The sequence below is a fragment of the Eptatretus burgeri genome, chromosome 1 (genome assembly GCF_056783735.1).
Source record: "Eptatretus burgeri isolate ZD-2024b chromosome 1, Ebu_testis_v1, whole genome shotgun sequence".
Lineage (NCBI taxonomy): Eukaryota > Metazoa > Chordata > Myxini > Myxiniformes > Myxinidae > Eptatretus > Eptatretus burgeri.
Window position 1 is genome coordinate 110,459,108 of NC_140961.1, and position 26,415 is coordinate 110,485,522.

At 35.1% G+C, this 26,415-nt stretch overlaps 1 protein-coding gene across 21 annotated transcripts in view; it reads right to left on the minus strand.

Annotated features, from left to right (window-relative positions):
• Nucleotides 1-26,415, minus strand: part of C2CD5 (C2 calcium dependent domain containing 5) — a 196,906-nt gene that overhangs the window by 116,406 nt on the left and 54,085 nt on the right. For all 21 annotated transcript variants that reach the window (XR_015061579.1, XR_015061571.1, XM_085894741.1 and 18 more), the window contains 2 exons: nt 8,255-8,350; nt 4,159-4,314 (listed from right to left, as the gene is read on the minus strand). Coding sequence is in view for 19 of the 21 variants with exons in the window: in XM_085894741.1 (XP_085750867.1) it covers nt 4,159-4,314; nt 8,255-8,350 (252 nt within the window). In the remaining 2 variants the exon portion in view is untranslated. The remainder of the gene's footprint in view (nt 1-4,158; nt 4,315-8,254; nt 8,351-26,415) is intronic.

Consider the following 26,415-nt stretch of genomic DNA (forward strand, 5'->3'; position numbering starts at 1 on the left):
ATGCCTGTGGCCACTGGAATAATGGAGTCGGGTAATTGGATTTTGCAAGGATCCATTTTGTCCCAAATTTTAGGATACGGGTAGGCAACCCCCCCCCCCTCACAGGCAACTCCACCGGCGAGCCTTTTGAGGCCATGCCACCTCATCATGTTTATCGCCATCTGTGCTTTAATTTTCCTCCTGGAAGATAGGATAGTTAATGGGATTAGTGGGCCCAGGAGGGACAGATGAGTTACCTCCACCATGGAAGGTGGAAGGAGGTTGTTTTCACCCCTTTCTGTCTGTTTGTCTCTTTGTTTGTGTGCAGGATAACTCAAAAATTTATGGCCGGATTCGGACGAAACTTGATGGACAGGTTGGGTGTGTGACAAGAACGAATCGATTTGATTTTGGTGAACAGGGATTATTTAATTTTTGTGATTCTTCACCATTGAGAGATGGGGTTAAAACGATTTATGGCATGATATTTCAAAAAGTTATTGAGCTCGATATATTCCACTGGATCAGGAATTGCGTGGAGGAGGTATGCGCTCTACTGAGTGCCCTTCTAGTTTCGAATGGATTAGCGGGGCAGCATTTTGGCAAGGGGAACTAAAAGGGACAAAGGTCAAATTAGAGCAGAGGGATTACAGGGACATGAGTACAGTTAGTTAGCGGGGCAGATATATCAGGTTAGGTTCGGGCCGAAGCCGGGAATCCTTTAGAATGGAATACTTTCTCCAAAATGGAAAGGGAGCGGCAGGGGCAAAGCTGGGAAGGGGAGGAGCAGGGGGGAAGCAGAGAGGGGGCAGAATGATGTGGAAAATGAGAACTCCTGTACACTCTTCAACCCCAATTTTTAAATACCGTGAACAAACTTTGGTACATCATGGGTGATGAAGGTTGCGGTCAAGTGTCATCGAAATTATATGTGTGCAGTTTCAGAGAAAAAGCAAAGACATATTTTGGGGGGCAACCCCCCCCCACCCCATTAGATCATGATTTTTTAAATGTCCCGAACAAACTTTGGTATATCACGGACAATGAAGGTTGTATTCAAGTTTCATTGGAATTGCGAGTGTCGTTTCTGAGAGGAAAGCAAATACCTATTTTGGGGGGCAACCCTCGTAGACCCCCATAGGGTGCAATTTTTTTTTAATGCCATGAACAAACTTTGGTACATTCAGGGTAATGAAGGTTGTGGTTGCGGTAAAGTTCCTTCAAAATCGTACGTGTAGTTTCAGAGAAGTTGCAAGTATTTGTGGATGGACAGATGTTACATGAATGTATGAAAATGTTACATGAAGTGGTGCATCTTGCCTCATCTTGTGGTATTTTCTTCAGCAGTAATAATTAGCTTAGACTCGCGGGCATCCCCACCTTTTGGCGGGAGTGCCCGTGTTGGCCCACCGCACAGGGATGGCTGCTTTGTGTCCGGGGAATCAAAAAAAAACGTTAAATTGTCAAGGATAGCACCCGCCAGCAAAATAGAAACCACTAGGATGAGTCACGAGGTGAGGAAAGCGTGTGATAAAGACTACGCATCGTTATAACCAATATTGTAATCAATGCTGTGAGAGGTGAGGAAACACGAGGTGAAGAAAGCATGTGATAAAGATACTGCACCGTCATCACCAATGTTGTCATCACCTCAGTGCTGCGACCAATCGAAGATTAAATATTGCTGACATAGCAACAGCCACACATGCTCTATTTATTGTCATAGATTCCCAAATCCTTGTTTGATCATTAACCAAGTGATCAAGTTGCAATGTTGTAATGTTACAGACTCCAATGGCAAGATCTACTAAGCTGTGTACCAGTCGAAATATCAACACTGGTTGTGGTGCAAAATGAGGTCCCTTGGAAGGTGATGGCACAATATACCATGACATCTTTAACAAGAATGAAAATTCGGTAGAGCACATACCTCCGCATGCTGAACAGTTGACATTTTGTATCCCAATGATTGGCCACATTGGATCCGGGCCTGAACCAAAATCGAATCTGCTTGCTCTTGTCACCTAACCAACTCATTCACCTATTCACCTGGTTTTGTCATAACTCACCCACAATTTTTGGAAATATCATGTGTATACATCATCTTTGACCACATCTCTCAATGGTGTTCAAGAGTCACAATAAATAAATAAATAATTCTCGTATCCGGATGCAGAAGCAGATCTTCACCAAAATCGAATCAATTCGTCCTTGTCAAAAACCCAACCTGATTTTTTTTTTCCATAATTTACCTCTTTTTACTCCACTCGACACGTGCATGTGCAATCGGAGGCTCAGAGCTCAGCGGGACTTTGGGTGGTGTGTAACCAATACCTTTTGTAAGCTCGGCACTATCTATTTACTGAGTTTGTGGTCCCTTCGGCGCGCGACTCTGGCAGTCTTTGTTTATAAATATAATAATCACATCTCACCAGACATGGAATGAAAACTAGTCACAAGCACATCACTGAGATTTTTTATTTTTTGGACAAAGATAGTGTTCATTACCTCCACCACCGAAGATGAAGGAGGTTATGTTTTCACCCCTTTCTGTCTGTTTCTTTGTCTGTCTGTCTGTGTTTGTTTGTGTGCAGGATATCTCAAAAATATGTGGATGGTCTTGATGAAATTTTGTGGACAGGTTCGGTGTGTGCCAAGAATGAACTGATTAGATTTTGGTGAAGATCCAGATCCGGAACCGACTACTATCATATTTTAAGTAATTCTTCACCACTGAGAGATAGGGCCAAAAATTATATAAAGCATGATATCTCAAAAAGTTGCGGACTGATTCGGACGAAACTTGGTCGACACGTTGGGTGTGCGATAAGGAAGAATCGATTCAATTTTGGTGAAGATCTGTATCCGGATCTGGATATGATAATTTGTTAAGTGATTCTTCACCATTGAGAGATAGGGCCAAAAACAATATAGTACTGTACAGCATGATATTTCAAAAATGTAATGGGCCCGATATGCTCTCATGGATCAGGCATAACATGGCGGAGGTATGTGCTCTCCCGAGTACCCTTCTTGTTCATTCATTATTATTACAAACAAGTCTACAAGCTCAAGTCTCAAGTATTTAAGGCCAAGTCTGAAGTCACAAAATTTGCGACTCGAGTCCAAGTCACCGACTCGAGTAGCCATCTCTGCCGCTCACAGAGACAAATAGATGGGTGAAAACACAACCTCTGTTCACCTTCGGTGGTGGAGGTAATAACCACAATTATTCCCACCTTCTTGTATGATCGGCTGGGGAAAGATTCTGGCCCAAGTGTTTTACAAATCAATTTACTGGCCTGGTTGTTCGACTGAAGGTGGCAGGAATTTGGCCAGGATGCTTGTAATAATAACATGCCTACTCTTCACAAAAGTGTGAGATCTTTAACGTCTACCAGCTAATGCTTGCAGACACGTCTCCAATTTAAGATTCATCTGAGAGGGCATAATTAATGATGCAAGGCCCTGCATGTGAAAGACCAGTTTTTGAGTTTATAGTTGGATTTGAGTCAAAGCCAGAAAAGACAACGCAGTGGAAAGTGCATTATGTCTGCAGCATCTGTCAGACATGAGTTATGGTACAGAAGTGGAATGTGCATCTTGAAACAATTTTGAATTTATGCACCACACTCTTTACAGAGCATCGGTGGTGGGTGCTGAAGCAGTTTCTTGGCAAAGGTTACACTGGGTGGTTCGCCATTGCCTTCCCAGGGTTATTTGCCTGTGTTCTATCCTCTTAAATGCTGAGCGTCAAGCAAGGAAGCATCATGTACCATTTCAAAAGTCTTTGGTGTGACTCGGCCGTACTTTGAACCACCGACCTCCCAGACTCGGAGCAGACGATCTAATCTTGAAACAATACTTATTTGATAAATATTTTGTGGACAAAGAATATCATAGCAATCCACCATCATTGCTTTTATAATTCTGGTCATAATTACTCTCGCTGGAGAATAATTGAAGATGAATTTACAAAACTTGGACTAAACTTTTTTGTTTCATGTTTTTCTCTTCGTGTAGTATGTAACTGTATAGAAAAGTCAAAAACAAAAATATTCCTTTGTTTGATTTGCAAAGCACAGCTGAAAGATCCAGTACAAAAGGACAGCTTCATACTTGTTTATTTTGTGCAAAGTTTCCTTCACGTGCCATTCCTTTTCCCTACCCCCATGATACCTGACATCTGAGAGATCAGTCGCTGTCGAGCTTCATTGGAGGCTCTCGGTGTACGGATGCGGTCAATCCACTGGTACTCGGGATCTTCATTCACCACAAGTTCCTCCACAAATCCATGCATTGCGATGGCACGGAAGCACCATGGCACACATGTCGCTGGAATGTACGGCAACATTTTCAGCAATTAAAAAAACCCACTCCTAAGCTGGCGCAAGATATTACATCATCCATTCATATAATTCTGTTAAGTAGTGGCCAACTTCTGGTGACATCAATGATTAGATTTAAAATCCCGACCCAGCACTGCTTCCTGAAGCTCTGGCAGAGACAGCTTGGTTGCAGCCTTTACCCCATCAATCCAGCAGTACCTTCAGAAAGTATCCACATACCCTCGACTTTTGTCACATTTGTTGTGATACAGCCTGAACTTAGATGGATGAAATTTAAAATTTTTTGTCACCAATCGACACAAAATACCCCATAATGACAAAGTGAAAACGTATTTTTGAAATTTTTTATAAAATTGATTAAAAATGAAAAACTGAAATGTCTTGCATCAATAAGTATTCAACCCCCTGAGTCAATACATTGTTGAAGCGCATTTGGCAGTGACTACAACTTCGAGTCTTCTTATGTATGTCTGTGTCAGCTTTGCGCATCTGGATTTGGGGATTTTCTCCCATTTTTTTATTTCAGATTTGCTTATGCTCTGTCAAGTTGGATGGAGAGCGTCGGTGAACAGCAATCTTCAAGTCTTTTCACAAATTCTCAATGGGATTCAAGTCTGAGTTTTGGCTGGGCCACTCGAGGACTTTCATGTTCTTGTTCTGAAGCCATTCCAGTGTTGCTTTAGCTGTATGCTTGGGGTCATTGTGCTGTTGGAACGTAAATATTCGCCGCAGTCCAAGGTCTTTTATACTCTGAAGCAGGTTCTCTTCAAGGATTTGCTTGCATTTGGCTCTGTTCATTGTTCCCTCTATCCTCACAAGTCTCCCAATCCCTGCTGCTGAAAAGCAATCCCATATAGCACGATGCTGCCACCACCATGCTTCACAGAGGGGATGGTGCGAGATAGGTGATGAGCTATACTCAGTTTCTGCCAGACGTCGCGCTTTACATTCAGGCCAAAGAGTTCAATTTTCGTCTGATCACACCACAGAGTGGCTTCCGTCTGGCAACTCTCTAATAAAGCCTAGATTTGTGAAGTGCTGTTGAGATTGTTGTCCTTCAGGCAGGTTCTCCCATCTAAGCCACAGAACTCTGGAGTTTTGTTATCGTGATCATTGGGTTCTTGGTCACCTCCCACAAGAAGGTCCTTCTTGCCAAGTCGCTCAGTTTGGTAAGACGGCCAGCTATAGCAAGAGTCTGGGTCATTCCATATTCCTTCCATTTCCTAATGATGGAGCTCACTGTGCTCTTCAGAACTTTCAACACTCTAGAAATTGTGTTATACCTTTTCCCTTACAATATTCCCCCACACAATTATATCTCAGAGTTCAAGACAGTTCCTTGGACTTCATGGTAGAGTTTCTGCTCTGACATGCAATGCCAACTGCGGGACCTTTTATAGAAAGGTGTGTTGCTTTCTAAACCATGTCAGGTCAATTGAATTGGCAACAGGTGGACTCAAATAAAGTTATAGAGACATCTCAAGGATGATCAAGAGAAATTGGATGGACCTGAGCTCAACATGGAGTGTCTTAGGGCCCTGTCACACCTTGATGTTTTAGCCAGCGTATGGCAAGGTATCAAAATGTATGTAAAACGATGGCGTACGCTGAACTATTGATGTTTTTTTTTCCAATTTTGGACGTAATCATAACGAGTTGGACGTATGCATAACGTATTAGTAACATACACAGAACGTTTCGATAGCATATAGATAACTTATATCAACGAATGCTGAGCGTGTTGTCGGCGTTCACAACCTATGCCCAATGATAGTCTAACTTATGCATAGCGCGGCAGCGTATCGCCGACGATCACGTGGCGTAGGCTATTAAAAGGCTGTGGCTCGACGATTCAAATCAGACCCGCACAAGACATCGAAGTGTCAAGCCGCTGTCACACCTTGACGTTTTAGCCAGTGTATGCCGACATATGAAAAAATTGCCAAATACGCTGGCACACGTCAAATACGTTATGGGTAAGTTTTGCATACGTTAATAGCACGCTGGCATACATCATAGTACGCCGAGTACGTAGAAAATTTTCAGCATGTTGAAAATTTTTCGACGTACTTGGCGTATGACACACGTTCCGCATACACTGGCCATAAGTAAGTTGTAGGCACGTTACGCGATCGTTGACACACGTCGACACACGCTACTTGTAAGTTACTCATAAGTCGAAACACGTCGAGGTAATAGTTAGCGTCAGTGTTCCAGACTCCCTGGTTTTTTTTTTTTCCCCTTCGGTATGATGGTGAAGTTGACACTTCGATTTAAATTGTTGAGCGGCAACCTATTAATTATATTATATTATAACCGCACTATAAATCGAAGCGTCAACATCACCGTTATACCGAAGGAAAAAAAAAACAAACAAAACAAAAAAAAAACAGGGAGTCTGGAACACTGACGCTAACCATTAGCTCGACGTATTTCGACTTATGAGTACCTTACAAGTTACGTGTGTCGACGTGTGTCAACGATCGCGTAACGTGCCCACAACACGGTACTCATAGGTTAGAAATAAGTTTCGGGTATGCTAAACATTACCTCGACGTGTTTCGACTTATGAGTAACTTACAAGTAGCGTGTGTCGACGTGCGTCAAAGATCGCGTAACGTGTCCACAACACGGTACTCGTAGGTTAGAAATAAGTTTCGGGTATGCTAAACATTACCTCGATGTGTTTCGACTTATGAGTAACTTACAAGTAGCACGTGTCGACGTGTGTCAACGATCGCGTAACGTGCCTACAACTTATGGCCAGCGTTATGCGGAACGTGCGAGACATACGCTGGCATACGTCAAAAATTTTCAAGCATGGAAAATTTGTCTAACAGCTCGGTGTACTATGACGTATGCCAGCGTGCTCTGAACGTATACAAAACTTACCCATACGTATTCGACGTGTGCCAGCGTTTCAGACAAATTTTTCATACGTCGGCATACGCTGGTTAAAGCGTCAAGGTGTGACAGGGCCTATAGCAAAGGAGTTTTGTATACATTGTCAAGGCTTGGATTAGAGCTAACACACAATGCACAACCAGGGTGGCACGAGACAAGAGGGGCGGGAGAGGGAAGGACAAATTACTGACTTATTTAGAATTACTTATTGACGCAAGACATTTCAGCTTTTCATTTTTATTTAATTTGTAAAAATTTCTCAAACATGTTTTCACTTTGTTATTATGGGGTATTTGGTGTAGATCGGCGACAAAAAAGTTAAATTTAATGCATTTTATATTCAGGCTGCAATACAGCAAAATGTAACAAAAGTCGAGGGGTGTGAATACTTTCTGAAGGCACTGCACAATGTCTGCGTCCTTTTTCTTCCCCCTCAACCAAACCCAGCAGGGTCGATTTTTCCAGACTTTTGTTAATATGTTATAACAATATTGTGTATTCGTACATACATTGCAATTAACAAATAAAACACCCGAACCATAAGGTATAACATCATCATCCTGCACCCATCATACTCTATATAGAGCGTCGGTTCTGCTGAAGCAGTCTCGTGGTGAGGAATATAATTCTGGACAGGTCGCCACTTCGATATAGGATATTTGACTGGACATGTAGGAATTTAGAATTCGGACAAGCTGGCAAGGTGTTGGTGATATCTTGGCTACTTTTCACAAAGGACACCATGGAATCTTTAACGTTTATCAACTATGGTGGCAGATGGGACATCCAGTTTAACGTCCATCAGGGGATGGCACACACAAATTGATGCCTTATCCTGCCTGCAAAACACCAGATGACAGATTTGAACCTTGGCTGGACAGTTCCAAGGTGAGTATCCTGTCAGCTCCATAAAATCATGGTCACTTAAAAAAAAAATTCTGGTGACCAAATGAACAAAACAAAAAACTCCAATAATGCTTGAGATAAGAGAAAGCTTTGCTTGAAGCTGTAAAATGACTTACTGCTGAAAAACTTCACACCACAAGATGACTGGCGGAATCGGTTGAGGTCATTGAACAGATCAACTTTGATTGTGATGTTTATCTCCCCACGTATGCCTGAGAGGTGATGCAAAAGTCGGAGGGGAGAAAGAGTAGACGGGACAGGAACATGTGTGAAGTGTGAGTTCAGGTGGTATGGAAAGGTGAAAGGGTAGTGTGGGTGGGGTGAGTGAGGGTGTGGGAGAGGGGGGAGAGGGTGGTCAGGATAATAATTAATAAAGATATTACAATGAAAAACATTTTACACATCAGTTTAGACTTTTGAAAATTGAAAAAAATACAATTAAAAACAAGATACAATTTCTACCCTCCCACAACATATACATATATATATATATATATATATATATATATATATATATATATATATATATATATATATATATATGTGTGTGTGTGTGTGTATATATATATATATATATATATATATATATATATATATATATATATATATATATATATATATATATATATATATATATATATATATATATATATATATATATATATATATATATATATATATATATATATATATATATATATATATATATATATATATTTGTATGTGTACAAATACATATATATATATATATACACACACACACATACATATAAGTAGGGTGAATATACTGGTTCTGGCTCACTTTTCCCCATGTAAATGAATGGAGGATTTTCAGCGATTCCCTTTTTTTTTCCTTAAAAATAAACCCCCTTTTTATCCCAAGGTATATTTATTTGTCTCCCCTTTTAACCTAGGGGCTCTCTATTCAAATAACCCATAAAACAAGATAAAGATTTGTTCAAGTAGCAAAGTAGTAATGTGATTTGTTAAAGGTGATTCTAAAGAAATATCTGAAATGTCTAAGCCCCGGGACACTCTTTATCAAATAACCGATGCATATTGTTTAGCTCACTCATTGAACCTATAAACATTTGTTCATTCTCAAATTCCTTCAAGAGTTTAATTTTCTTTGCACAATAATCCCCATCTAAAATATTGACAAACAAAACATTTGAATCTTTATATTTTTTAAGATACCCCTTTTGTGCCATTACGAAATGATAAACTTCTCTTAATGCTCTTGTTTGACCACCTCCTGAGCCACATATCATTTTGAGATTATAGTAAATTGTTTTTTCATTGTTCAATTGATAACCATCAAAGTTTTCAGTCCATTCAAGGATATTCATTTTTTTCTTTACATCCTCTAACTTAGTACTTTTTAAATTGATTCGCTTATTTGTTTTATTTACCTTTGTTTTAGTTATTTTTTCAATAAGACTTATTTGATATTTTTCACATTCATTATGTTTTCCATTTATATACCAAGACTGAGATTTTCTCCACTCTTTAGTTTGATTAATACTTGGTTTAACCATTTATATATTGCGAAAAAACGTGGCGGTAGCCCTTAAAAAAACCTAACCCATCTTCCCATCGTTAAAACACAATCTATTCTATTCACTCTATCATACAATATCCATATGGAACACAATCTATTCCATTATCTAAAATAAATCTCTTATCATCAAAGGCTCCGAATGCCTTTTTATTTACTTCTTCACTATATATATATGTTATGTTTATAACTTCTTATTGTATTCATTTTCCTATATTCTTCTTTCTGATTCATCAAACAATTATAATAATTTCTAAAAGTTATTGATTTCTTTATTCCCTTTAACCTCTTATCAATCTGATCACCATACTTATAAGCATATGCCTTTGCTCTCAATCCAATAAACTCACTCATTACTTTTCCACCCAACTCATCCTTAAACTTACCAATAACCTTTTCATTCTTTTTGGAAAATAACTCACTCTTCTTGCTGAAATTACTTGTATCATATACTCCAATATTTTTCTTCATATCTTCATAAACATCATCAGTTTTTATATCTAGGATAAAACTATCAGTGTCCATACACAACAATGAAACATTTTCACCATTCTCTTTCTTTAAGTCATTATACAAATAATCATACATCAATAACTTTGATAAATCAAGAACTGCTGTTCCAATATAAATTGGTTTATCCATTACAATACTTTCCTTTTTCATATGAATTGCAGAAAAGTTCTCTGAAAAAACCTCTTCTCTCTCAAAACTTGGTTTATTTATCAATCTCGAAGCTTCTTTCTAAGATGTTGCGAATCTAATGTTTTGCCTGTTTCTAACATTTTTCCATAGTCTTTCCAAATACAGCATTATTCATTAATTTATAAAAGTCCCCTTCATATTTTACTTTTGTATTTGCTCTCATATCTGTATTGAATTGAATATACTTTTTCACCCAAGGACTTTGTTTAAATTTTAAAACTATGAATTTTAGCTACTCTCAATCCTTCTCTCAAAAACTGTTTTAAGCTTCTCTGATGCAAAAAACATATCCCTCTTTATCATAGAATGTTGTTAATAACTTTTCTGTTGATTTGCCTTTAATATTAAAACTTTTATGATAATCACTGAACCATTCTTTCTTTGGGGTTCCTTTCTCACATGCAAAAGGAAGGTCTTTATGCTTATTATGAAGATCACTCGGGTACCTCAAATCAACTTCAAAATAATAACCTTCTTCTTCGTCATTCAATTCCTCTTGAGAAGAAATAACAATATTCATCAAAGCCTTTTCATAATCCTTTTCTTCCACCCACTCTAATTTACCATAAGGCAGAGATTGAGACATTGCCCATCCATACAAATTATTAGCATCAAAATACATCAATTAATTACTATCTTTTTCACTATCATAATTTGGAAGATATTTATTATTTGCTTTAGCATATCTTTTTGAACATACTTGTGATATTCCACCTCTCTTCGACTTCTCAATCATCAAAAGCATATCAACATCACTGATTAAATCTATATCTTGTTTTGTCATTTTCAACATTGCACTCCAAGCTAAACCAGGAGCTGTGAAATAGTGGGCAGGATCTAATCCAAAACAATTTTTATTAGGACAGAGTGATCTAAAAGCCTCAAACACATCAGATAACAATAAAACATCTGTTTTTAGATATAAATCATGATATTCTCCAAGGTTCTTTATCTTAAATATTTTCCATATTTCTTGTGCGTGTTTATATTCTTTATCACTTATCTCTTCTTCATAAAGGTTATTATAGAAACTTTCTTTTGAAGGAAGTTGTGTTTCTTTAAATCTCATAAATGAATCCATATAATCATAAGGATAAATTCCCTTACTTGCAAGAATTTTCTCTTTACTTTGAATTTCATTCCTTGTTTGAATTTTCTCTCTCGTAAGAATTCCTTCTTTAATCAGAATTTCCTCTTTAGTTAGAATTTCATTCATTGTTCGAATTTTCTTTATAATTAGAATTTCATCTTCAGTTAGAATTTCTTCATTAATTTCCTCATTAATTAGAGTTTCCTCTTTACTTTGAATTCTCTCTTTAATCTGAATTTCCTCTTTAGTGAGAATTTCCTCTTTTGGAAAGAATGAATTAAGATTTGGAAAAGAGTCCATGGAGCTTAGATTTGATGCGAGGTAGGCTAGTGGTGTTCCCATAAACTTGTAAGAATCTAGAAACCTAATACGAGTTAAAGGTTTTGTGAATATCATTTTTGTAAATGAAATATACTTTTGACTTGTGTTTGTTATGGCAGAAATATTCCCTGGTGTTTTTGAAAGTTCATTTATAAATAGATGTGTATCATAGTTGGCGCTGTTGTGAAGAAAGACTGGAATAAAAGAAGGTAATTTATAATTAAGATTACAACAGGAATGAGCGGGACCTCTATATTTACCAGTAAGATGACAATGATCTCTAACTTTAGACTCCTTAATTTCCCCCTCACAAATATGACAGATATTGTTCTTTCTAAATTCTAATTTTTCTTCTTTGGTTAATTTCATCGGTTCATTTGTTTCTTTCATTAATTTAGTGAGTCTTATACAATCCTTTTCTAATCGTTTTACAAACTCTTGTGAAGCTTTTTTTCCACGATAATGTTCAAGTTTGTTATACTTTTCTCCAACAGATGATTTGATATAATAACAGAAACCACAAGGAATAAGTTTTGGATATTTATTTGTATATGATTCTTTTGGATTAGGAGAAGTAGTATTTATCTTTTTAAGGATACATTCAAAATCAGCGTATATCACAAATGGGTGCATGATAGATTTATTATAATCTTCAAAAGAAATCTTTTCACCAGGTTTAGGCATTGTAATTACAGCTGATTTATGATTACTACAATATTTTGAATGTTGTTCTAATCGTTCTTTTGTATGAAATGAATTAAGACATTGCTTACAAGGATATATTTTGTTTGCTGTTCTGAATACCTGAGAAGAGATTAATCTTGATAAATTATTGATGTATGTGTAATGTGAATTCTTTCCAACACTAAAATATAAAAGATCGATGTGTGTTTCTTCATTTTTATAGTTGTTTGAAATTTTTAATATTTGAACTTTGTTTGTATCCGTTAATCCATATACATTAATAGAAAGATTATTCTTTTTCTCAAATTTAGGAATATCTGTTAGTGGCATTGGGAATTTAAAATCTTTAATGTCCAAGGTATTCTCATATTTCATCTATTGTTTTACTCTTTCTGAATTACATTTTGGTGGATGAAAGTGAGCAAGAACAGACCAGAGAAAACATTTATTATCATTGTTCTTAATATTAACAACTGCCTTCTTTAGTTTTATTTCTTTTGGTAATTCAATATAAGAAGAAGCTTTAAGAGGGTTTGATTTTAGAATGTGTATATCTAAAAAGATGATTTTTTTAATATTGAATCCACTTCCTACCACTGTATTATCAACATCCTCCTCTTGTCTTGATAGTTCTTCATAAACCCCACTATTCAAAAAATCTTGAAATGATGTTATAAAATGAAGATCTGTTCTCATATAAGGAGTTTGTTCTTCATCTTGTCTTTTCATATTCTTTTTCACTCCCATATAAAACTTTAAAGTTTTCATTTCTTTTAATGTCTTTTTAATAAATTTTTCAACATCGGGTTTCACTATTTCAATTGATTCAGCTATTGATGATGGACCGGGTTCTCCACATTGAAAAATCCTTATTTTTATATGCCCTTTAAATGCCCCATCAGTGTTTTCAATATAATAGTCTCCCTTTACTTTAAACTCATTTTTCTTGTGTTTTTGTGATTGAAGATGTCTATTATAACTACTCTTCAAAACATCCTTTGAGCAGATATCACAATGTTTTCTTTCCAACTCAAGAGGAGATATTTTATGAAACAGATTAAATGTGTGTTTGTTGGTTCGGAGGTGTTTTCTATAATGTTTATATTTGTGATTACAAACATCGCAGTATGTTGTATTCACCATATTTATATAATAAATCTTTGCTTAAACTAAAATTTTCTTGATGAAAATTTCGTTTATTTTACAGGTGAATCTGTGCTTAAAACCATTTTATCCTCCAACTTTTTCACTTAATAAATACAATGTTTCAAGACACAAAAGACAAGTTTCAATCAATCTCTTCATTTGTTAAAGATACTGAGAAATATGTCAAGGATGTAAAATTGAACAAAGATAAATATAACAACTATTGGATAAAAACTATTATGGTAAATAATGAGTTCTTCAATTTCCTTCAGTGGAAGGGCTTTTAGTATACCTGGTAGAACATCAATTAAAGTATCTCGAACAAAAGTTTCTCCTCTCCTTCTAGTAATATATTCAAAACTAGAAAAAGCAATGAAACAAGAAAAAGTATCAAAAAACAAAAACCTTATGGATGAAGCTTTAGAATGAAAAGATAAGACCATCTGTAATATGCAAGGAGAAATTTGTATTTTTTTTTCAACAACCCTAAAGATGTAAATCCTGATGAAATAAAGGATGTTAATATATCAGGTGAAATGACATTTCGTTCAATAGTAATTAACGATCATTTTAAAATTACCTTTACTATAAAAAATGTTGTCGTTGAATCTGATAATGAAAAAAAGTATATCGATATCGATGGTAATATTATTAAATATGAGTCAATATACAACTGAAAGTATAGATGAATTTCAGTTTAAGTAAAGTTTTACTTTATAAATATGCTAGACTTTCCTGATTCTCCAGATGACAAATTTGAGAATTGTCCTGCGTGTGAAAGACGGGGATTAAACACAGAGTCAAAAGCCAATAAACAATGTATATTCTGTGATTATCTTCTAATTAATGATAATAAAAAATATAAAAAGGAAAATAATTCTTTTAGATTTACACCAAAAATGAATTACTTTACAAGATTGATTAGAGAAATGAATGTAAAGTATGAGGGTGATAACACACCTTTCCTTACAAGGGAAGAAACTGAACGTATAAGAGAAATGTTCAAAGGATTGTTGTTATATATTATTCATGGATGTAATTTTCAGGGAAATATCAACACAAGATATTGTATAAATAAAATAATGGATTATCTTGAAATTAAACCTGAACTTAGGATAAAATATAGTTTCTAAAAAAGCCAATAATAAATTAAATAACCTGTTTTCCAAATATATAAATGAATGATTTTTTACCTATTTGGGAAAATAAGATAAAATTTAACCACCATAAAAATCTTCCAAATTCATTAAGATGTCTCACAGTTGGTTCAAGTGGATGTGGAAAAACCTGCTTACTTTTAAAAATGCTCCTCACTCCCAACTTTTTAGATTATGATAATTTAATAATTTTCACAAAGTCGAGTTTTCAACCAGAGTATCAACTACTCTCACAAGGTTTTAATGCTGGTCTTCAAAAAGAAGATATAATCGGTTTATTTAAACGTCAAAAAAACCTAAATGATTATAACATTGAAGATATAATTCAACTATTTTATGATACACAGAGATGTAAAAAGAAATCAAATCCTATAACTTGTATTCTTAGTGATAATATGGATGATATACCGTCTCCCCAAGATTTGGATAAATCAAAAAAGAACCTCGTTATCTTTGATGATTGTGTTAATGAGAGAAACCAAACGGTAATGGACAGCTACTACACAAGAGGGAGACATTCTTCTTGTAATTGTATTTATCTTAGTCAATCGTACTTTCAACTTCCTCGTCGTTCCATCAGAAACAATGCTAATACTTTTATTTTATTAGGGTATCCAGTCAAATGGACTGGATAACCTATTGTTTTTCTTCTGTTTATTATTATTTTTCTTCCGCCGTAAATTTGCAAAATTTCCAATTTTTTTCGCTTTAAATGCCATTTTCTCAGAAATGGTAAGACCAATCGACACAAAATTTTCACCAGATATGTATCTTTTTTGATAGCATACATAATTGATAATTATGACGTCATAGGTCACGTGATACGGGCGCCATCTTGAAAAAACAGATCAACTTTGGACCTCTGTATCTCGGAAACCTTCTCGTGTAAAAAAATTTCGCTTGATACATTTGAACAAGCTCCCTCTCGGGAATACGTGTGATTTTTCGTGACGTCATCAGTGAAGAGGTATCCCAGTAAAAATTCGTCAAGTAGAACGCCACATGGCAAAAATTTGAAATTTCTTGAGCATCATCGACACAAAAATTCATCGTAGAAAAAAAATATTTTGACGTCATCGGTGACGTAATTCGGCCGCCATCTTGTTTTTTAGTGTTTTTTTTTAAAAAATCTTCTTCTCCAGAACGGCTGTGCAGATTGAGGCGAAACTTTACAGGCACATTCCCCCTGAGGTCCTCTTTCAAGTTTGTTAATTTGTTGTTGATACGTCACATGGTTTGGCGGCCATCTTGAAAAAACCTTCAAACCTTCAAACATCTTCTTCTCCAGAAGCGCTGGTCCAATGAAGGCGAGATTTCAGAACTATGTTCGTGACATGTATGCGATGCAAGTTTGTTAATTTCAAAGTGATAGGTCACATGGTTTGGCCGCCATGTTGGATTTAAGAAAAATATTAAATAATGTTTTCTCTGGTATTTCATAAGCCATCAAAGCGAAAATTTGCAAGTGCCTTCCTCGCTCAAGTCTGCATACATGGTAAAAAAAATTACCTCAGAAGTCACATGGTTTGGCGGCCATCTTGGATAGAAAAATAGACTTTATCCGATTTACACGATACTTCACAGACTTGTTCGGGTCAACGATGGAAAGCAGAATTTAAATTTATGATATCATAGGTCACAAGGTTCGGCAGCCATCTTGGATTGAAAATGAATAAATTTTAAAAATCTTCTTCTCCAGAAGGGCAAGACAGATGAAGACGAAACTTCACACATATATTCCCCATGAGGTCCTTTCTCAAGTTTGTTAATTTGTTCTTTATTGGTCACATGGTTTGGCGGCCATCTTGAAAAAACCCTGAAACCTTCAAACATCTTCTTCTCCAGAAGCGCTGGTTGGATGAAGGGCAGATTTCAGAAGTATATTCGGGACACGTAGGCGATATAAGTTTGTTAATTTCGAATTGATGTCACACGGTTTGGCCGCCATCTTGGATTTAAGAAAATATTAAATAATGTTTTCTCTGGAACCGCTTAACCTAACGAATCGAAAGTTTGCAATTATCATCTACCATCGTGTGTGCACGAGTGATAAAAATTATGACATCACACGTCACATGGTTCGGTGGCCATCCTGGATAGAAAAACGCACCTTCACCGATTAACACGAAACTTCACACACGTGTTCCAATACCCAGTTGGAAGCAGAATATAAACTTGTGATGTCATAGGTCACATGGTTCGTCAGCCATCTTGGATTGAAAAATAATATCTTAAAACATCTTTTTCTCTGAAACGACTGAACAGATCCAGGCAAAACTCCACCACTAAGACCGCCTCTCGATGACGAATAAAAAGTTCTCACCCCCTTTTGAGGTACGACGCAACGTTTGGCAGCCATAGTGGATTGAAGGAAAAATATTAATTAATGTTTACTCTGGAACAACTGCATCAATCAATGTGAAACATCACCTTTATGGTGGAACGCTCATGCCGAATGAGGGTTTGAAATTTCAACGGGATCGGGCCCAGGGTTTGGCAGCCATGTTGGTTTTAAGAAAAATATTAAATAATGTTTTCTCTGGAACTGCTTAACCTAGCAAAGCGAAAATTTGCAGTTATCGTCTCCGATCGTGTTTGCACACGTGGTGAAAATTATGACGTCACAAGTCACATGGTTTGGCCGCCATCTTGGATTGAAGGATAAATATTAATTAATATTTACTCTCGAACCGCTGCTTCTATATATACGAAACTTCAGATTTGTAATTTAGCCGACATGCGAAACAAAAGTTTAAAATTTCAACCTGATCGGTCACACGGTTTGGCAGCCAGAATTATTTAATTATTTGAATCTGTTCGCCAGTAATAAGGAAATTGAACGCTTTGTGCTGCCCGGTTCGTAACTCGTCTGTTCCGTGCCGTCTCGAAGCAGGCCTGTGTTTGTATCACCATTAAATAATGTTTTCTCTGGCACCGCTTATCCGATGAATGCGAAACTTTGCGACTATGATTTAAGTCTCATGTTGTATCAGTTGTGTCAAAGGCGGACGGACTGGGTACCCGGTCATCACTGCCAGCAGTTATAAAGTGGCAGTTCTAGTTCAAGTTAAATTCAAAAGATATCAATAATTTTTGGAGAGATAATTGTTCTACATTATGTAGTAAAAAGAAATTTGAGGATTACATGAAGCACACGACTGAAAAATATAAATATATTGTTGTGAAACAAGATGAGATATTAAGGGATATATTTTTTGTTTTATAAACAATTACAAATATAAATGACAACTATTATTATAAATCTTGTGGGTAAATCTGCTTCTGGAAAAAACTTTCATAAATTAAGGTTCTTGTGTAGTACAAATGAGAATATTGTAAATTTACTTAAAAAACACCCCGTGATACGCATTGTATCAACAACAACTAGAGCAATAAGACCTGGAGAAGTAAAAGGTGAAGATTATCACTATATTTCAGTGGAGGAACATATGCGATTGAGGAATGAAGGACAAATATTTGAGGAGGTTTCTCTTGGTACAACAAAATATTCACATTGTAAGAGTGAGTTAAGGAAACTAAAATCTGGTGGTGTTGGGATATTAGAAACTAATCCAGAAGGAACGAGACAAATTATTAAATATCTGAGCGGAGTGAAGATTTTATCATTCGGTTTTGATGTTGATGAAGAAACTCAACGCAAACGTATGAAAAGCAGAGATGCAAGGATTAGTGAAGAAGAAATTACAACTCGCATTAATGTTAATAAAGAATTTGATGAAATATTTAAAGAAAAGGATTTATTTGAACACATCTACTTGAATGATGAAGAAAAGGAAAATTTCCCTGTTGATCTTTACAATTCATTAAATGATATTTTACAATAAATAAATGGATGCAAAAGAAAGAGCAAGAAGATTTAAGGAACATCAAGAGTTGGTTTCAAAAGTTGTAAAACAACAGGAAGACATAAAGAAGAAACGCAGACAGAAACTAACGGGCGAAGAAGCATTTGAAAGAAAACAAGAGAAATTTTTTAAACCACTTTTAAAAACTTCCCAAGAAAAAATGAAAGATGTTTCCACAGTTCCCACAGTAGAATATACTCCTAAAAAAACTTCAAATGTTAAAAGATTTTGATCAAATGACGGAGGAAGAATTAGAGCATTTAGGAGAATTAGAATATGATGATGAAGGTTTATTTCAACAACTGAAAGAGATTAATCGACCCCCTGATTATATTGTGAATGCTCTTCAAAACAATGAATATTCAGCGGATTCAAAAACCAAAGCAGGACTCATTCCAACAGAACAATCAGCAATATTTCATCTTGTTCAAGAAAAGGTATTGATATTTAATGATGAATTAAGGTTCTTGGGTTCTGCTCAACCCCCTGTTAAACTAACTCTGAGATTAATGTTTCTTCTCACAAAAGATGGAAGACAAGGTTCAACTGTGAGGGATGAATCAAAGTATATTGATAAACCATTGGATATGGAAAAGAATGATGATAGAGTATATATTGATCTGCTGAACACTCTAAATTATAAGGTTATTCTTTCTGGTAAAAGTAGGAAGAATGAGAAGGAGAAACACATTATTCAGGCTTTAAGTATCCTTGGTTCAGGTGTTAGTTTTCTTCCAAATGACCCATCGCAATTAGTTAATAGAATGTTATTGTTGTTAGGCAGTAAGAAGGCTGGAAATAACAATTGTTTTAATGAAGCATCAGCCATTTTAGACCAGTTGATGAACATGAAAATAATTAATAAATATCAATATAAAGACATTTTATCTCATATTAAATACGATGAGAAGCACAATCCTTAGTTTCAATTTCACAACAAGCGACCACACATCTTCATTCCCATACCCACTACAACTTGACACAACAAAAGAATATGAGGCATCTTTATTGTCCATGGAAACTTATAATACCTTATTTAATATAACCGAGAAAAATGACAAGTTTAGTTATAATCCGGGAAGTGGATACAAAACGATAACAGTCTCACCCGGAGCATATGAGATTTCTCAAATATCTTCCGAAATTGCTCGTCTTATGAAAGAACAGGGTGATGAACCAAAAATATTGTTATAAACATTCAAAAACATACTTCAAAATCAACGATTAAAGTTAAAAATAACTACAAGGTTGATTTCACAATTGATAATTCATTTAGAGAGTTATTGGGTTTCTCCTCAAAAAAGATTGAAACTAATGGGACGTTTTACAGTGATAATGTCATTCAAATATCCTCAGGAATAAATTCAGTGTTAATTCACTGTGATTTGATTGATGGTGCTTATAATGATGGAAAAAAAAACAAACACAATATTTTCATTCAGCGCATACTCAACCCCAATTGGTTATAAATTCAATATGGAACCTAAAATTTTGGTTTATCTACCTGTGTCAGGAAAAACCATACACAGAGTAAATTTTAGGATAACCGACCAAGATAATCGTGTGATTTCTTTTAATGGAGAAGTTATATCCATCAGAATTCACCGACGTGAAGTTTTCCAATAAATAAATACGATGGTTATTGTGAGGAAACACGAGTTGGGAAATATAAAATAATTACAGGGGATGGGATGTTCCTTTCTCCATACTACAAGGGTGAAGGTATGTATCTTGGTAGAGGATACTATAAACCCAAGAGACAAAGGGGTGTTGGACATCAATTTAGAGGAGATGGGATAATTGATACTCTCATGGGTATTGGTTCAACTATTCTGAAACATAAAGATCTAATTGGTTCAACTGCTTCTGCTGTGGGAAATGTAGCAGGTGCTGTAAAGAGTATAAAAGATGCTCAGAAGGAATCTCATAAATTACAAGCAATAAAAGAAATTAAGAAAGGCAAAACTCAGTTGTCCCCCCAAGAACGACAGAAAATAATTCAAATACTTGGATCAGGGTTTCAAAAGTTTTAACATCTTTTTTCCTAAATAAATACAAGTATGGAAGCAATTGATAGTATCGATGATTTGGATGATACTATTATTATCTCAAACTCCACTAAAAAAGAAGATTACTTCAAGGTAAATGCAATAACTGGAACAGACTGGAATACGAATGGTACAAAAAGTTTTGAAATAAATAATCAACAAACCTATTTGAATCTCTCCGAAAGTTTCTTGTTGTGTAAATTTAAATTCACTAAAGCTGGGAATAACACAAACGCTACACTTGTAAATGATTTCTTCTGGAAAATGTTTGATAGTGTGCGTTTGCATATTGGAACACAAGAAGTTGAAGCGGTTGATTATGTCTCTGCTGTATCTGAAATGATGAAATTTACACTCTATACATTCAGTGATAGAATGGGAAAGGGGTCTGTAGAAGGTTTTATTCCTGATATGTCAACGGGAACAAACACAGACCCTGGATATACTCAAAGGAAAGGAATGTATAATGATGATACAAAAGCAGAAAATAGTTTTACTGTGGCAGTTCCTCTTAAAGGTATATTTGGATTTTGTGATCATGATAAAGTTTTGTATGGTCTTAAAATTAGATTTCAACTACAAAGGAATGATAATGAAAATCGATTGCTTTTTGGTGTTGGTAGTGCTTTTGGTGAACAGAATAAATTTGTAATTAAGGAGATGAGTTGGTATATCAGTGAATATACTCCTAATCTTAGAACAGAAGAGATGTTGAATCGAAGACTTAACTCAAAGAAACCACTCAGTGTGTCATACCTCAAAAGATGTCAACACGTTAAACTCAACCAAACGACTTACACGTGGAATTTGGGTGTTCTGGAAGGAAAGCCACGATATCTGTGGATCATTTTTAAAAAACCAGATGGTGATACTGCGACTGATAAGAATAATGCATTGAGTGATAATGCTAAGGTGAAACAACTTCGCGTTTCTCTAGATGGAACATTTTATCCACAAGATAGATTGGAAATTAATTGGGAAAAAAATGATTTTGCTGAAGCATACAAGTCTTACCAAAAGGTGTGTGAAAGTAATGGAAATAAAGAACCTATTTTGGATACGACAGCATTTAAAAGTTTGTATACAATCTATGCGTTTGACCTGAGCGCTCAAAAGGAAACTATAAAGTCTAATCGAGTTGATACTTCCCTATACATTGAAAGAGGAGAGAGTGAAGAAGTTGATACATATTGTTTGCTTTTGGAAGAAACAGAATTGCAGATTAATACAGATAACGGTGTGATGATTAGTCTCACATAATTTTTTGTTAAATAAATGAGTGGCAAAGTACCAACTGGGGTATATGTTAATCAAATCAATCTTCATAAACTATCATCTTGTGTTCAAAATCAAAAGCCTTGTACAATTCACGTTAATACAATTCAGAGAAAAGGAGCAGTAAGAATTGATGTTTTGCTCACAAGAGAACAGGTTAAAATCTTGAATGACACTGGCTCACTTAAAATTAAAATGACAAAACCAATGTTGAAAAAATATTCAATAAGAGAGACGAGTGGAGGATTTCTCCCATTTCTAATTCCTTTATTTGCTGGTTTAAGTGCGGTTGAAGCATTGACGGGTGGTATTTCAACAGCAGTGAAAACTGCCAACGAAAGGAAGGCTCAACTCCAGGCTCAAAAATAATTGGAAAGACATAACAAAGAGTTGGAGAAACAAATTAGTGGAAGTGGTGTAATTGTAGATTTTGCTGAAAAACTTGAAGGTCTGCCTGATAAAGCGAGATTGTTAGTTGGAGATATGCTTTCTTCTATAGCACAAGCAGGTGTAAAATTAACGAAAAGAGGTAATGGATTATATCTTTCTAATAAATAAATGAGCATTGATGAGTGGTTGAAAGAATTTGGAAAGAATACAACATCAAATTTACAACTTGTCAAATATTGTAAGAAATTAAAAATTCATAATGTGGTTATTTGTATGAGAGATGAATTAACAAATGTGCCGAAACATACAAAGAATATTATTATGAACTTAGAAGATAATAATGGGAACGGTTCTCATTGGGTTTGTATTTTTAATAGTCAAGACAAATATTATTTTGATAGTTTTGGTCTTCCACCACCTGTTGAAGTCATAAAATTCTTACAGAATGGTGTTTATCAAACATTTCAAGTCCAAGAATTAAATTCCAAGTGTTGTGGTCAATTATGTCTATATGTGTTATTTCAACTCAACAAAAATAAAAAATTTTATGATGTTATTTTTAATCTAATATAAATGACTTATGTTGGTAAAGATGGTTCTATCTTTGGTGTATCTCAAGAACTGGATATTGATTTATCAAATTATTACACAAAGGCACAGGCTGAACGACATAAATATAATATAACCAAAAATATTAACATGAAAAATGCTTATAAATTAAAAAATTATCCAAGCCCGACTGACGCGAATGACTTGGTGAGATTAAGCGATTTATCACAATATATATCCTTAAATAAAACAGCCGTGTATTCCAAAGATACAGAAGTGTTGATATTATCTCCAGGTCATACAGAATTCACAGTTCGAATTAAAATAAATTTTTATAAAGAAGGGCGTATCATTTGTATGAGAATAGAACAATGGGGTATGATATGAATGATTTAGGGTATAATTGGTCATTTAAAATTAACCTCGAAGACCTGGAACAATTAAATCAGTCTCGTAAGGAAGAATATTATCCACTTGGTATCGAGAATGAGTTTTGTGGGTCCACGATTAGTAAACAACAAATAAAAGAATTTAATAAGGGTAAATATAATAATGGTTTTGCCCTTGTTTATCTCATGAAAACATAAAAAAAACAGGATTATATATAATAAGTAAGGAAATACAAAATGATTTAACTATGGGAAGATGGGGAGGTGTTTCGTGCCATAATATTATTCTAACATATATTTCTAATACATAAATGACAGCAAGAAGGCTTCAAGAAAATTATCATTTCTGTGTCCAAGCATACCTTCAAGAAGAGGGTATTCGGTATTTTAATAAATATGTTCTACAACATAAGAATGAGGTATTTTCAATAAAAGATTGGCATTATGCTGATGTTGATAAACCGACAACTTTAGATTTAATTAGAATGTTAAATAATGAAAAAATTATAAAGTTAAGAAAAGGTAAGGCTCTTTTAGAAATTCAAAAGAAATTTTATTGGTTTCCTGTTGTAAAAAAAATTATTTTGGATACAGGAATAACAAGAAATCCTGATGAATATATGTATAATATTCTATGGGGTGTAAATGATTCAAGGATAGTAAGGGATGAGGAAGGAGTTGAAGAAGAGAGGGAAGAGGAGGAAAAGGAGAAGGAGGAGAGGGAGAAGAAAGAGAAGGAGGAAAAGGAGAAGAGAGAGAGGGAGGAAAGAGAGAAGAGAGAGGGAGGAAAGAGAGAAGAGAGAGAAGAGAGAGAGGGAGGAAAGGGAGAAGAGAGAGAGGGAGGAAAGAGAGAAGAGAGAGGGAGGAGAGGGAGGAAAGAGCGAGACTAAATAAATATGAAAATATGGAAACCAGTGAGATTCAAAAAAGATTGGTGGTATTACAGAAAATAACTCAACCCACCGAGGAGGAAAACAAAGAATTGACAAGTCTATTTGCAATACTTTCGACAAGACTATTGACATCGACAAGATATGTATTTTAATTCAAGTTTTCATTTTTTTTTTTTCTTAAATAAATGGAGGAGAGAGTGAAGGCATTTCTAAGGATTCTTTATGTTTTAAAAATTAAGATTCAAATGTGCATGTTGGAAACTAAAAAGGTTTTTGCACTCTGCAGGAATTTTTCTCATAAATGAGTTATTGTCTCAAATGTAAAAAGAAAACTAATACTAAAAATATTTCATATATTAAAAGTAAAAATAACAGGGTTATACAAAAAGGTATATGTTCGGTGTGTGGTTCAAAAAAAAATCAATTTATCTCCAAACACAAACTCGGAGGAGATATACAAAAGTTTTTATCAGGAAGTAAATTTACAACTACTGGAATACCAGGGGAATTACATCTTCCAGGGTATTCTTTCTGTGGTCCAGGCACAAACTTGGATAAAAGATTGGATGAGGCAGACAATCCTAAATCCTGGAGTAAACCAATCAATAGAGTTGATGAAGTGTGCATGAGACACGATATTGATTATGGGAATACCACAACGTTGGAAGAAAAGCATGAAGCCGATAGAGAAATGTTGTATAATTTGTCTCTGATACAAAATCCAACCTTGAGAGAAAAAGTTGATCGGTTCATCGTGAAGAAGATGATCAGTGCTAAATTGAAACTTGGACTTGGAAATTCAAAAAACTTATAGGCTCTAATGATGCCATTAAGACTGAAGAGCAATTAGCTGATGAATTACATAAACCAATATTCACAAAGTTTCAGAGAAGGAAAGTTTATTCCAAGGAAGTTGATTATATCTGGTCTGCTGATTTGATTGAACTCAATAATGATAAGGGGTACAAGTATGCTTTAACCATTATTGATTTGAGGAGTAGATATGCGTGGGTTGTCCCTTTAAAAAACAAAACAGGTAATACTCTTATGTTAGCTTTTCAACAGATATTTAATAAAAGTAAGAGAAAACCTAAAAAATTGTGGACTGATGAGGGTAGAGAGTTTTATAACAAGACATTTATTAATTTTCTAAAAAATAACAGTATTACATTATACAGTACCTTTAATGAAGGGAAGGCAGTTGTTGTTGAACGTTTTAATCGTACCTTAAAAGAGAGACTATATAAAAAATTCTCACAACTTGGTTCACAACAATGGTCATCTTTTATTCAGGATATTGTGGATAAGTATAATGACACGATTCAAACGTCAACAAATATGAAACCATCAGAAACATTTACAAAATTAAAATATGAAAAAGAGATTAATGTCAGAAAACCTAAGTTCAAAGTTGGTGATATCGTAAGAATATATAGGTGGAAATCTCATTTTGAAAAGGGTTTTACTGAACGATGGACGAAAGAACTTTTAAAAATTGTTGATGTAATAGATACGGTTCCTTGGACTGATAAAATATATGATTTGGAAGGGGAAGAGATTTTCGGTTCATTTTATTCACAGGAATTACAAAAGACAAAACTAAGCAGATAATACTCATGGGAGCAATGGGTTGTCCCTTCACTCCCTCCTACTATACACCTTTGTGGACACTAGAGGGACAAGTCCGAGGTGTATTACAGTATATAATGTGTGTCAAGGGGGACGTTCTTAGATCTGTGAACCCCAAACACAGAATCCTCAACTGAATAGTCAAGGCTTAACTTTTGTTTGTTGATGTGTGTGTGTGTGTGTGTGTGTGTGTGTGTGTGTGTGTGTGTGTGTGTGTGTGTGTGTGTGTGTGTGTGTGTGTGTGTGTGTGTGTGTGTGTGTGTGTGTGTGTGTGTGTGTGTGTGTCCCAACCCTCACATTCAAAATCTCAACCCCAACCCTCACATTCAAAATCTCAACCCCAACTCAATCCTCGCCCAACACAATGTGTTTTTCAAAATGAGATTTCCACATATATATATATATATATATATATATATATATATATATATATATATATATATATATATATATATATATATATATATATATATTTTTTTTTTTTTATGCTTTTTTTCTCTTCTTCCAATTCTGTCTTTTAAGGCTTTCAGGTTTGATGACATAGAAAGGGGGAGTAAGCCTGCACTTTCTTCCCAGAACG